Genomic DNA, 12,839 nt, shown 5'->3' with positions numbered 1-12,839 from the left:
ACTCTTTCATTCTTAGTCTGAGCCTTTAGGTACTACAGTAGTGCAGATACTAAAATTACACGCTTTTATGATAATTGTACGCCAGGGTATCCTGTAATTTTCCTTGTTAATCTAGTTGTTTTCTTGCTTTTGCTTGTATGACTTTGAACCCTAAATGATAGTAAATCTCACTTAAGTAGCAATGAAGGTTATTTACTACCTACCTAATATAAATAAACTACCAATGGCACCTCATGACGTTTTCCTCTTCCAAGGTGGATATTCTACTAAAGTAGAGCTTGATAGTGCCCGAAGATGATGGCCTTTGAGAAGAATGAATGATTGCCTCCCAAACATAAGTGCTTAGGAAAAATGTTCAGAACTTTATCTCCTGAACTAGGAGTAGGTTATCGTTGTTGCCTTTTTTGACTGACTGTGGATAATGTTTCAGGTCATGGCCTGATGTGGTATTTTTATTTGTTCTTATTCCTATAGATTCTGTGTTACAGACCGAAAGAGTTGTGATGAGGCTATTTAAGTCTACAGTCTGTTTTCTAAGCAAAGGAGAAAATAGAGCTGCTCTTCATCACTCTGGTTTATCATGTTCTGTATTTTTACTGTCAGATTGACTTGGTAATTTAACACTTCTCAAAATATAAAGTAGAATATACTGTAGGAAGAATATAATAGAAATTTGTTCAGTTCTGCTTTAAGGCAGCATCTTCCAGGCAGCTCTGACCTTTAAGATAATACTTCTGCAAGTCTGTAATTTTTGGTGTTAAGGTGTTCCAAGCTGGTACAGCATTTCATAGGTCTGTGTTTGAATTGTAAATAACGCCTGAGACTGCTGTGCATGCTGTTACTCGGGTATGTCCACAAACACATGCTGTAGCTGTGCCCGGTGAAGTTCTTGGGAAGAATGAACTGTTGGTATAATAAAAATAATTGCATTAGGTAGTCAAATAGAGAGAAGTTCTCCTGCTCTATCTTTGCCAAAGTGCTTTTAAGTTAAAAAAGCAATAACTTCTGGAGATTTTTTTTTAAGATCTGTTGTATAAGGGGGTGCAATCTGCAAGAAACTAAATGCATGATCTAGTGTATTTAAATCTCAACAGCAGTTAAATGAGCACCAGGACTATGCCCAGACATGAAATTTTCAATCTAATGAGTGCCTTAGCAGGCAAGTGGATTTCTATTTGAGGCTGTTGTGTGTTTGAACTTTATAGCATTTAATTCTTGCTATAACTGCAAACAGGAATGAAAACACAGGTGTGAAATTAAATAATTATGGCACCATTATTTGAATATAGACATGGGTTTAATATTTGGATGAGAGGGATTGTTTGGTTTTGCTTTAAGGTGCCTAGGCTCTTGTGTTAGTGATTGAGAGAACTGGAGGCATTTTGAGTTGTGTGCAGCGGAATGGTAAAATGATGACATTGGGGCTTGAAAGATGCATTGTGAAAGTTAGCAGTCAGCTTGCTCTGACATAATATTTGCTATTGGTGTAGGATTCAGATTAAACTGCTTGTCTGTTTAAGCTCATAAAGCACTGAGCTTTGCATATGTGAAATTTAAGCTGGTTAAAACTGTGCTATTTTGTGAACCATGGAAGTGCAAAGGAAAGTTATACTGGAGGCTTGTTGCAGGAGTTAAATGACCGCAAAAAGCAGGGAGGAGCAAGGAGGATCATGCCTCAGTGGATTTTACACTGGTTCGAATTTACAGACACTTGTGACATACGAGTAAATGTATGGGGACCGAACTTTCAAAACCTCTGAACTGCCACTTAATGCCAGGACAACACTGTGGCTGTTTTTAAAGTGTTTTTTACTCTAGGGGCTGACATCTTTTTAAAAAAACAGTATGGAAAAAAACTTCTAAATCAGTCTTATTTTAGTGAGAGCTAATTGAGCATGGATTAAATAATTTGAAGGCTAAATACTGATGAAACCATTGCTGTTTCTGTAATGCTCCCTCTGTGAAAAAAGTTCTGTATTTCATTTTTATAGATTGAGTGACAAACAGTCAGTTGTAAAAGGGAGAAAACCCCATGTCTAAAGTGTCTTGTACAAAGAGTGGTTTAAGAGCTAGGGGAGAAAGGTAAATATATGCAGAGTTTTTAAACAGTTTTCTTAATTGCACTGCTAAGGACTGTTACTAATTAGCTGTTTTCTTGACATTAAATGTCACTTACAGTGATTTGAGTACATTTAACATTTGAGATTTTTAATTCTCTCAGGTATAGGTGAGTGTTTCACTCATGTTCATCTGGTGTGTCTTAATAGAGCTACATTTTGGGTTGGATTTTTCTGATCTCTTTACCTCATTCTTTTGTCATTTTTTTGGCAAGTAAAGCATGTGTTTGAGGGAAAAGCAAAACTCAAAAGCTTGAATTCTTTTGTTTCCTATAGGTTCAGGTACAAGTCCATCCTAAACTTTCCTCTACTGAAGATGCATTACAGTATGTGGAGGAGTTAATTCTCCAGTTGTTAAGTATGTTGTGTCAAGCCCAGCCAAGAAGTTTTCTGGATGTAGAGGTATAAAGAATAATTATTACAAATCTGTAATAATTATAACTGTTACATTAAAAGTTCATATACTAATCAATTCACAATGTAAAAAGTAAAGCAGTAATTATGTATCTTTATGTAGCAGAACGTTCCACATAAAGCCTGTTAAGTTACCTAGTAGCTGATTTTCCTATCAATTGAGTTTGTTGTTCAATGCGTAGTAAAACTTTCTCAGAACTGTATTACTGTGTAATAGATGGTTAGTGTAACTTCTGTACATAAAGCTGACTGGTTCCTTTCAAAAGACCTTTTTTCCCCACTGATACTGCATGAAAACTATAGCTGCTTAGTCTGAGGCTCTGCTGCTTTCTCAGCATGGTGACTTAGGCTGATATACCCCTTGCTGTTCTGGAAATCTTAAAAAAAATAGTTTGCTCACTTTCTCAGAACGAGTTGAGGAACACTACTTTGCTCTATCTAGAAACCCCTTCTCTTACAATTGCCTTTTCAAAGATCTACAACCTCTGTTGCTCAGAAAAGCAGCTTCATGTTTGAGAAGGGAGCTTAATCTGAGAAAATGGCTTGAACTGAGAAACAAATTAGTTAAGCTAAATGAGTCAAGCTTCTAAGCCCATGAATATGTTGGTAGCCCTTTGTGCTTAACCATGATTTGAAGACTTTGGTGCCAAGCTAAAGACTTCATGTGTAGGTTTCCAGTACTCGGGAGCTGTGCCTGTGCTGAGTTAGGTAACAAAACAAGATGCAACTTCCTCATGTTCTGAAGAAAGTAGACTAATGGCAAAAAAAAAAAACCACAAAAAAACTTTTTTTAAAAAAAAAAGGTAGCTGTCTGGGCTAAAGATTCATGAATGTCATCTTTCCTCTTCTCTTTTGAACACTGACACCTCTAATGGTGTTCCAGTGTCCCCTTAAGTGGCTGGCCTGTCTTGCAACATCATTCTGGTCTGGCAGATAAAGAGACAAGAGGTTTGTGGAAGATTGTTTAGTGCTGTGTTTTAAACAATGCTAACAAAAAAACTTGACATACGGCATTGCATTATGAGTCTTATGGCTCTGAAGTCAGGATGAGAAATGCAAGAATTAGAGATGATCAGGCAACCTCAATTTACCCCCTTTGTGTTTACGCATAATGATGCTGTCTTTAATTATATGGTCATACACATTTATTTTTCCCCCACAACACTTTCATTGTTCAGTCAGCAGCCTGGACTGTATTAGGGGAGTGAATTGGTATTAGTGAATGAGACTTAAAGTCTCTTTTTTTTGGTAGGACCTTTGCTTTCCTTTTGTGGAAGTGTTATGATGAGTGGAGAAAAAGAAAAGCCCGCACTTTGGAAATTTGGGTGCAACCTTTATAGAACTGTATTCTGTACCGGGTTTTTGTCAAAAAGTTTTTGTTTGTGTACTTTGTCCTGTACCAGCTCTTTGTAAGTGGTCATTAACTTCATCTTCCTCATTTCATGGTTGCTCAAATGAGGCTCATATTTACATAAGTGAGCACTTGCAACCAAAACAGTCAGTGGGAACTGTGGGCTGAAAAAATACGATTGGAAATTATCTGAGAAGTTAGATTTCTGGCATCTCTGAACATCATCAAAAAAGGTGAAGCTTTTGAACTTCCAGAGACCTGTGTGTGAGTTCCAGCAGGAGAGCTGTTCAATGCATGGGAGAGTGTATGTATCCTCATGCACCCTGACTGCTGGAAGGAGTAAATAAACTGGGGCATATACGGTCCAACTGTTGGACCATAAACAAAACTATGATACTGTTTTAAAATATGTGGGTGCTGTCTGTCATTCTCTTTTCTTATTGTGTTCATTGCCATCATCAGAGCAGTTTGCATATATACAGTCTGGACCATGTGCTGATCAGTAAAGGTGAATAGAAAACTCATCTCATTCAGTGACCATTCTGTACAGGGAATAAAGTGCTAGGATAAAATGTAGTTATGTAGTTAAATGCTGAATTACCAAGCATATGCATAAGGGGAGCAAATTGTGCCTGTAATGGCAACTTAATTCTGGCATTTCTCAAATTTTAAGCACTAGATTATTCTACGATAAGGATATTCTGATACAGCCTTATGAATGTAGTGAGTAGCATGTACCAAAATGATAAATTTTACGTGTGTTGTACAAGCTTTGGTAGTTGAAGTGCTAACATTAACAAACATTCCTTAGTTAAGTAATGGAAAGCGATTTCATAATGTAGTAATATTGCTAAGATCATTCAGATTGTGCATTTACCCTTTAGTCCTGTCTTTTTAAGGATCGTGTTCAAAAAAGTTTTCCCCATCCTATTGATAAGTGGGCAATAGCTGATGCCCAGTCTGCTATTGAGAAGAGAAAACGAAGAAATCCACTATCTCTCCCAGTAGAAAAAATCCATCCCTTATTAAAGGTAAGCAGTGATGTAATCTTGCTTTTAGAATGCAATTAGAAGTTGACACCTTTGTTTCATGTAATGTCTGTATGCTGCCTGAAATGTAAACAAAAATTAATAAGAATATCTGTGTGTTACATAGTTTTAAGTGTTCCAGTTTAGTTAATTGCATATATTTCTTTTTCATTTGAAAATTAGTTAATTCTCTATTGAACAAACAAAGCCAAAACCTGATTTGCTATGAATTTGATTGTTCTTGTTTCATTTTGCATGACTAATAAAATGCTCAAGAAACTTCTGGAAATAGCCCTGAGGTTTTTGGGACAGTTGTTGGCTGTTGTCACTTCCACAGTTAAGAGTAGCATCTACAATGACACGGTTTCCTCCTTAGACTGAAAGACTACTGTGTATTGCTAAAATAGACTGTGGATATGTGATGAGTGTTTATTGAATAGGATCTTAAAATTACTCCTTTTATTTGTAACCTGTGGTGTGTGTTTCATTGACTGAGTAACAACAGAACACGTTTGGTTTTTTCCTTCCAGGAGGTTCTAGGCTACAAAATTGACCACCAAGTGTCTGTTTACATAGTGGCAGTATTAGAATACATTTCTGCAGACATCTTAAAATTGGTTGGGAATTATGTGCGGAATATAAGACATTATGAGATCACAAAACAAGATATTAAAGTGGCAATGTGTGCTGATAAGGTAAGCCTAACTCTTGATTCTCACATTAAGAGGAAGTTTTAGTTAAGTTTTGAGAGGACAATGTCTATTCCTTATTGAGTACATAGTGTTGTACCTTTTGAAAGAAGAAATTACTGCCGTAAAGTATGATTCCAGTAATAGAGCAAAGCTACCAAAAAGCTAATTGAGCTTATAGAGGTGTTGCTTATGCTTATTAATAGTCAAGTCTCTCTTCCTTTTGATATCACTTGCCTAATCTCAGCAACGTGTGATTGCTTTAAAAAATTTTGTGAAGCAGCGCTAATTTAAAAATTTAACATTCCTAAGCTCTAGTAGTGGAGCCTTATTTTGTAGCTTGAAAAAAGAAAGCTGAAATTAAGCTTGGGTGTTCTCCCAAAATAATTAAGACTGTATTGCATGTAAAAAATAGTGTTTTGATGGTCCAGCATTTTAAAGCAAAAAACCCACCTGCTTTAGCCATCTCAGCCTAATCTTCCTTAAGTCTGTATTTTTATTTGCAGGTAGTCTTTCTTGTGGCTTCAGAAGATTCATTAGGTTTAGACAGGAATCATCTCTCTTTCCAGCAGTGATAGAGCAAGGTCTGTCTTTTGGATGTCGTTGCACTCTAGCTTCTGTGACCACCTTATTATCATCTCACGTTTTCCATTGTTTGATAAACAAAGCTTGAAGTTAATCCTCTACAGGATGGAACTTAAGAATCTCTAATTTTGAAGTCTAGGGATTTTCACATTTATCACCTCTTTTCTGTATTCTGTCTTGGTCTATTGATTAACAATCAATATCTTTGGGATCGCCTCTTTGTTTCAATGAATGCCTTTCTCTTTCCTGCTTGTGTGTGGTTTTTTTTGTTTGTTTTTTTTTTTTATCTGACAAGATATCTTGTGAGGTCTTGAAAAGTCAAGTACTTCTCAGGACAGTAGTCTTGATCACTCTTGCTTTTTGGGCATATCTGCCTGGTTCATTAGGGCAGGGCTTGAAGGTGTATGTTTGAATATTTGCCATAGAATAATATCAGGAACAAATGCTGTTGCTGCATGCTTCTGTCTATCCTAGGAAAAGTGGTGAGCAGAAGAGCTGTTGTGAAGTTGATTTAGGAACTTTTATTACGTTACATTGGAGAAACTCTTTGATATGTGCACAGATGAAACTTTGGAAAGGCTCTAAAGCAGGCCTGTTGGTTTACTGCCTCAGCAGAACAAGCCATTGGAAGGTGCTACTGAGGTGCTTGCTTTCCAGCTGCATCAAGAAACTTCATAGTATATTATGTTCATATCCATAACGTGTTCTGCTTGATTTTATTTTTTGAAACAAAACAATCAGAACAGTTTCTTGGCCCTATGTGCCATTTTTTTCTCAAGCACTTTCACACTTGCTTTTGTGCCATCCATCCATCTGGAAAATTTTGCCTTGTCTGCAAAAAAATGCACTCCATTAAAATGCAAGCTGTTTGTCTTCTGTCTGCTCGTGTTTCTGCTTGCTCTAAATTCAATATCTGGGGTATAGTTACTTTAATTTGTTTCTGTGGATTTCATAGTAGTGAGATATGCACCTTGTGAATACAGCCTGGAATCTTCTAGCTCAAGTATGTGCTAGAACTGTGTCCATGAAGTAAAGTTACAGGGCCTCCTTGAATACCTGCATTATTCCATGTCATTTCCTACAGTAGTAACTCTATAATGTCCCATTCCCTAGAATTAGGATTCTCCTTATAATCTGAGTTCCATGTACATTCATTGGGTTTGAAAGATGAAACACCTTCTGTTCTTAGAGCTTCAGAACAAGTCAGTCTTAATGCAAAATGTCCATTGTTCTGATTTCAGAGAAGCTTAAGACCAGGGTGTGTAGCAGGGACCTTTGACTCACTAGGAGAAAGAACCTGCTATGTACCCATTTCCCCACTCACTACACCTGTATATTTTTGAGGAGTGTTAGGACAAGACCTGGGTGAAGAATGACTGCTCTAGGTAGGTGTGTTTCTTCCAATATTCAAGTCTAATAAACCTACCATCTCTTGAACTTATAGACCCCAAGTATTCTCTTGCAGAATAGTTCATTTGTCTAGTATCAGTAGTCAACAGCTTGGTTAACTGAAATGTCTTCTGGAGAAATGCCTGTAACATGCTTTAAAGAAAGAAGACTCTTACTGTAAATACCAGGGTAAATGTCATGTATGTTTGTGGCTTGTTCAGATGTTTAGTTCTTATCTCTAGTTTTAGAATTATTTTGAAAAACACTTTTTTGTTGTATTTTCTGCCATTTTAAAAACTCTAGTTCATGTTTAATGTTAATTCCCTTCTCTGGTTCTCAGAGGAGTATTTACAGCTTTGATCCTGCAGTTTTTTCCTCAGTCTTTTCAGTGATTGGCAGCAGTCATGTCAGTCTCTGTAGTAACAGGCATAGGTTGCCATGGCTTCACTTCTGTCTGTTCAGAAGGGAGGCTAGCAAGCAGCACTTAAGTTCTTATTTATTTTCAAGTTAACCTGTATTGTTTGATGTACTTAATGACTTCCTGGAAGGGGGTGCAGCTCTGGGGAGCAGATTTTTTTATAAATACTCTCTCATCTGTCTGTCCCAGGACAAAGTCATCTTGAACTACATCTTAATGCTGGCTTTTGTTAAGATTTGCTACATCATTGTAGATTGTTTCTGGACCCTCTTTAGGTTTTCTTTCTGCTAAAGATACTTCAAATTAGGATGCCTTTGACTAATTTGCAGTCAACTAATTTAGTTTATCTTTAAGATGTTCTTTAAGTATCATGGAAGCAACCCAAAGTGTGATTTCTATTTGCCACTTTGCCAGTGACTCCTGGCTCAGATACTATGTTTGGAAGAAGTGTTCAGTGATCCATTTCTCTTGAGACGTTCAAATTAAGTGCTTCTGTTTGGTAAGCCTTGCTTGCGTATGAATTGGTACCTTTGGTAGTCAGAGTTTTTAGAGGTCCTTTGCCTATGTAGTTCTGCAGTGCTACTGCCACCTTTTCTGAAGCTGGTGCCCTTCCTCAAGGGTCTGTTTTTAACAAGAGAAATCAGGAGTTATTAAGGACAAAAACCAGGCCACGCAGAGTATGTGGGCACGCCAGTTTTGCAGATAGATTACAGGTTTCTGAGCATGATCATATGTGACTTCCTGTTAAAGCTAAAGATGAAAAGCCAAAATGCACATACATTTTGACTTCAGATAATATAGTATCTTCAGAAACTTAAGATTATGCATGGCTAACTCAGAGTAATAGAATACAGCTAAATGTTAAACGTGTCTGTATACTTCATAGACCTCTTAAAATTGTAATTGATTTTAGGACACATTCTTGGAGAGATGCTTGGATTGGTCTAAATGACTGGGAATTCTTCAAAAATTGCTACTGCAAATAAAGACTTGCAAAATCATAGCAATGCATATAGCTTTTGTAATGCTTAACCAATTGCAGAATGATGATACATCTTACTGCTGATTAGTCTGATTTCATGGGAATAATAGATTTCCTTTACTGGTAACTTACTGGTAGATCTTGAAAAGAAGTTGTTCTCACTTTGTGGATTTCCCCCCCTTTGCTCCCTAGGTATTAATGGATATGTTCCATCAAGATGTAGAAGATTTAAGTACATTAACTTTATCGGATGAGGAACCCTCCACCTCAGGGGAGCAAACCTATTATGACCTAGTGAAGTCATTTATGGCAGAGGTTCGACAATATATAAGGGAACTAAATCTCATTATCAGGGTTTTTAGAGAGCCATATGCCTCCAACTCCAAACTATTTTCATCTCACGTAAGTATTCTACAAACCACAAACAGAAAAAAACCCTACTATACTATCTATAAATCTATCTGAACCCTTCTGGAACGTAATTATTCTCCGGTTTAACATATAGTAGAGGAAGCACTTGTCTCAGGTTCTGAAATGGAAATAGTAAAGGAGCACAGTGGGGAAGGACTGGTTTTGTAAAACTGTGGAAGAAACCAACTAATCTACTATATTCACTTGCAGGCTTGTAATTTAAGATTTGTCACTGTTCTTTGCCATGTTCGAGTCATTGTAAATTTATATATATGTATACATATATATAGTCATTCTTCTAAAAATAAAATCAATGACCTTATATAAATTATACAGAAAGTATATAATGTATTATAATATCTTGTTCTATTTAAAGAAGTGCTTGACTTTCATATCATAACACAGTAGCTTTGTACATAACATTCTTCTTCTTAGAAATTGTGTTCAATTTCCTGTTGATTTTTGTCTGGTTCTGTTGGCTTTTGCAGGATGTGGAAAATATATTTAGTCGTATATCAGACATTCATGAACTTAGTGTGAAGTTACTGGGTCATATAGAAGACACTGTTGAAATGACAGATGAAGGTAGTCCTCATCCGTTAGTAGGCAGCTGTTTTGAAGACATGGCGGAGGTAAGAAAATACTTCCAGGTTTTTCTGCTATTCATATGTATTTTAATGACTTGCACTTAGATGTTAAGTGCATCTCTGTTCTAGCTGCCTTTAGGTTGAGATCTCTTCACCATGGTGGGGCTGGAAGAATATATTTCCTGCTTTTGAGAGTGCTTTTTAGTTTCTAAACCTTTTTAGTTTCTAAACTTCAGTTTTTATAGGACTGTTTAAACTTTAGAGAGCATAAGCGGGGGGACACCACCTGTGACTAGACTTTGACAGAAATGGAGGTATCCTGTAAATCATCCATAGATCTGGATTGCTGTGGAAAGACAAAGTAGAACAAGGGCTTATTTGCCAACAGGCTTACTAAGCTGGTAAGGAAGGCTTTTGAACTAGGCTTGTTAGCGGATGGAGACCAAAGCTTGCAGATTGAGAAACTGAGAGGAACATAACAGAAAGCATGACAACAAAGGCTCTTGCACCTTATTTCTGAAAATGTGGGATGATGAAAGGCTCATCTAAAGTGTCTGTTTCCCCAGGGTGCATGTGCTTATGTACGGCTAGGAGGATCTGGGAGTTTGTGCATGGTTGCAGAACTGCCATGTGACTGGAATTAGCAACATGGTAGGACGAGTTGCATGACAGAGGGCTGTATGAATGAATACAAGCACTCAAGAAGGATAGGTGGGGAAGATGAGGCCAGGAGGCTTAGCAAAAGATCAGCTCAAATACATGGAGCTCTTATGGAATGAATGATGAGCTAGTTGAATACTTAAGGATCAGAGGAGGCAGCCACCAAAAGGCGTGTTGTGGTCAAGCTTCTCCTGCAAACACTGCCCAATCTACAGGTGGCCAGAACCTTCTTTAAACAAGTAGGAGTCATCTCCTTATCACAGGCCCTGATTCTGTTGGGAGAATAAGCTTCCTTACATCTGCTGGGTGGACATCTTACTGTGGTTCAAGTAATCCAGAAGATCTCTGGAGGGCACTGGGGCCAGTTTTTTTTTTTTTTTGTGGTACATGCTGACGGACCAACTAAGAAAGGTGCTGCAGTTGGCCTGTTTGTCATGAACAGGGAATAACTGGCAGGAGCATCATAGCTAATGGCAGACTTGGCTGCAGGTGGTAGAGATGGAGTTTAAGGTCCTGAGAAAAGTGCAGGAGATAAGCAGACTGAAGACCCTGGGCTTTGGCAGAGTAGACTTTGTTTGTTCAGGGAATTGGGAGGCAGGATCACACTGGTGGCTGCCTTCAGGGTAGAAAGGGGTCAGGAAAGCTGGCTTATTTTCAGAGGTGGTGTGTTCAAAGCACAAGAAATAGGCATTCCCAGTCCCTAAGAAAAAAAAGGTAGGTGCAGCAGGAGACAAGGCAGTTTGGAGTTTCCTGTTTAATCAAACTTGGGGCTCTCACTACAAGAAAGACATTCAGGTGCTGGAGCATGTCCAAAGAAGAGCAACAAAGCTGGTGAAGAATCTAGAGAACAAGTCCTGTGAGGAGCAGCTGAGGGAACTGGGTTTGTTTAGTCTGGAGGAAAGGAGGCTGAGGGAGACACTGTTGCTCTCTACAACCACCTGAAAGGAAGTTGTAATGAGGTGGGTGTTGGTCTCTTCTCTCGGGTAACAAGTGATAGAACAAGAGGAAATGGCCTCAAGTTGCACCAGGGGAGGTTTAGATTGGATATTAAGAAAAATTTCTTCACTGAAAGGGTTATCAAGCACTGGAACAGACTGCCTCAGAAAGTGGTTGACACCGTCCCTGGAGATATTTAAAAGACATGTAGATGTGGTGCTTAGGGACATGGTTTAGTGGTGGACGTGATAGTGTTAGGTTTATGGTTGGACTCAGTGATCTTAAGAGTATTTTCCAACCTAAATGATTCTATGATTCAAAAAGAAACACAGGCTTCCCAGGAGGAATGTAGAAACATTGTGTGGGCAGGTAGAAATGGTATTAAGAGGGCTGCAGCTCAGCTGGAGTTAAACTTGGTGTGAAGCAAAGCAAGAAGGGCTTGCATAGGTAAAATAACATGAAAAAGATTATGGTAGAAAACGTGGGTATCTTGCTCGTGGGGTGAGACATCCAGTGCTAGAGAACATGGAATGGACTGAGGTACTTAAGTCTCCTTTGCTTGGTCTTTTCTGGCAAGATGTGCTTCATTTCCCAATTAGGCCTGCTACCAAAGATTGAGGGAGAGAGGTGGAAGTCAAAGATCAAGTTAGGGACTGTTGATCTAAGGTAGATATATTCAATTCTATGGGGCAGGACAGGATGCTGAGACAGCTGACATTAGTGTCATTGCAAGGCCACTGTTTAGAATTCTTGAAATTTAGTGGCAAGTTGGGGAGGTCTCCAGTGATGGGAGGTAAAGTGTTATGCCTAAGCTCAAAAAGACTAATGAGGAGGATCCTGGAAACTAGAAGCTGGTCAGCCTCTCCTCAGTCCCTGAGAAGATTAGCAAATCTTTCTGGAATTCACATCCAGCCACGTGAAGGACTGGAAGGTGATTTGCAACATCCAACACAGATTTCTGAAGGACAAACTTTACCTGACCAATCTGACAGCTTTCTGAGAGGAGATGGCTGGTTCCATGGACAAAGGGAAGAGTAGTTAATACCTGGTACCTGAACTTAAGCAAGGCCTTCAGCACAGTCTTTCTTGGTATCCTTATAGTCTGCTCTGTGAGATATAGGCTAGCTAGTTGAATTATAGAGTGGGTGGAAGTACAAAAAGCAGTACAAAAATCTATCTGGTGGCCAACGGTTAGTGGCATTTCTCAGGATTTGATACTGGGGCTGATACTGTTTAATGTCTATATTAGTTATTATATTATTATATTTAATA

The 12,839-nt window shown here is 38.2% G+C and overlaps 1 protein-coding gene across 1 annotated transcript in view; it reads left to right on the top strand.

The window, feature by feature from the left end:
• LOC104619255 (son of sevenless homolog 1-like) overlaps positions 1–10,016 on the top strand; it is a gene marked incomplete at its 3' end in the record, with an annotated part of 12,362 nt that extends 2,346 nt beyond the window's left edge. The window contains exons 3-7 of the mRNA XM_010285060.1: positions 2,394–2,519; positions 4,782–4,913; positions 5,441–5,605; positions 9,166–9,375; positions 9,873–10,016. Of these exons, the coding sequence (XP_010283362.1) occupies positions 2,394–2,519; positions 4,782–4,913; positions 5,441–5,605; positions 9,166–9,375; positions 9,873–10,016 (777 nt within the window). The remainder of the gene's footprint in view (positions 1–2,393; positions 2,520–4,781; positions 4,914–5,440; positions 5,606–9,165; positions 9,376–9,872) is intronic.
• Between the last annotated feature and the right edge of the window lie 2,823 nt (positions 10,017–12,839).

Source organism: Phaethon lepturus, unplaced genomic scaffold (assembly GCF_000687285.1).
Source record: "Phaethon lepturus isolate BGI_N335 unplaced genomic scaffold, ASM68728v1 scaffold31644, whole genome shotgun sequence".
Lineage (NCBI taxonomy): Eukaryota > Metazoa > Chordata > Aves > Phaethontiformes > Phaethontidae > Phaethon > Phaethon lepturus.
The sequence above is the reverse complement of the archived record's forward strand: the minus strand, read 5'-3'. Positions and strand labels throughout refer to the sequence as shown.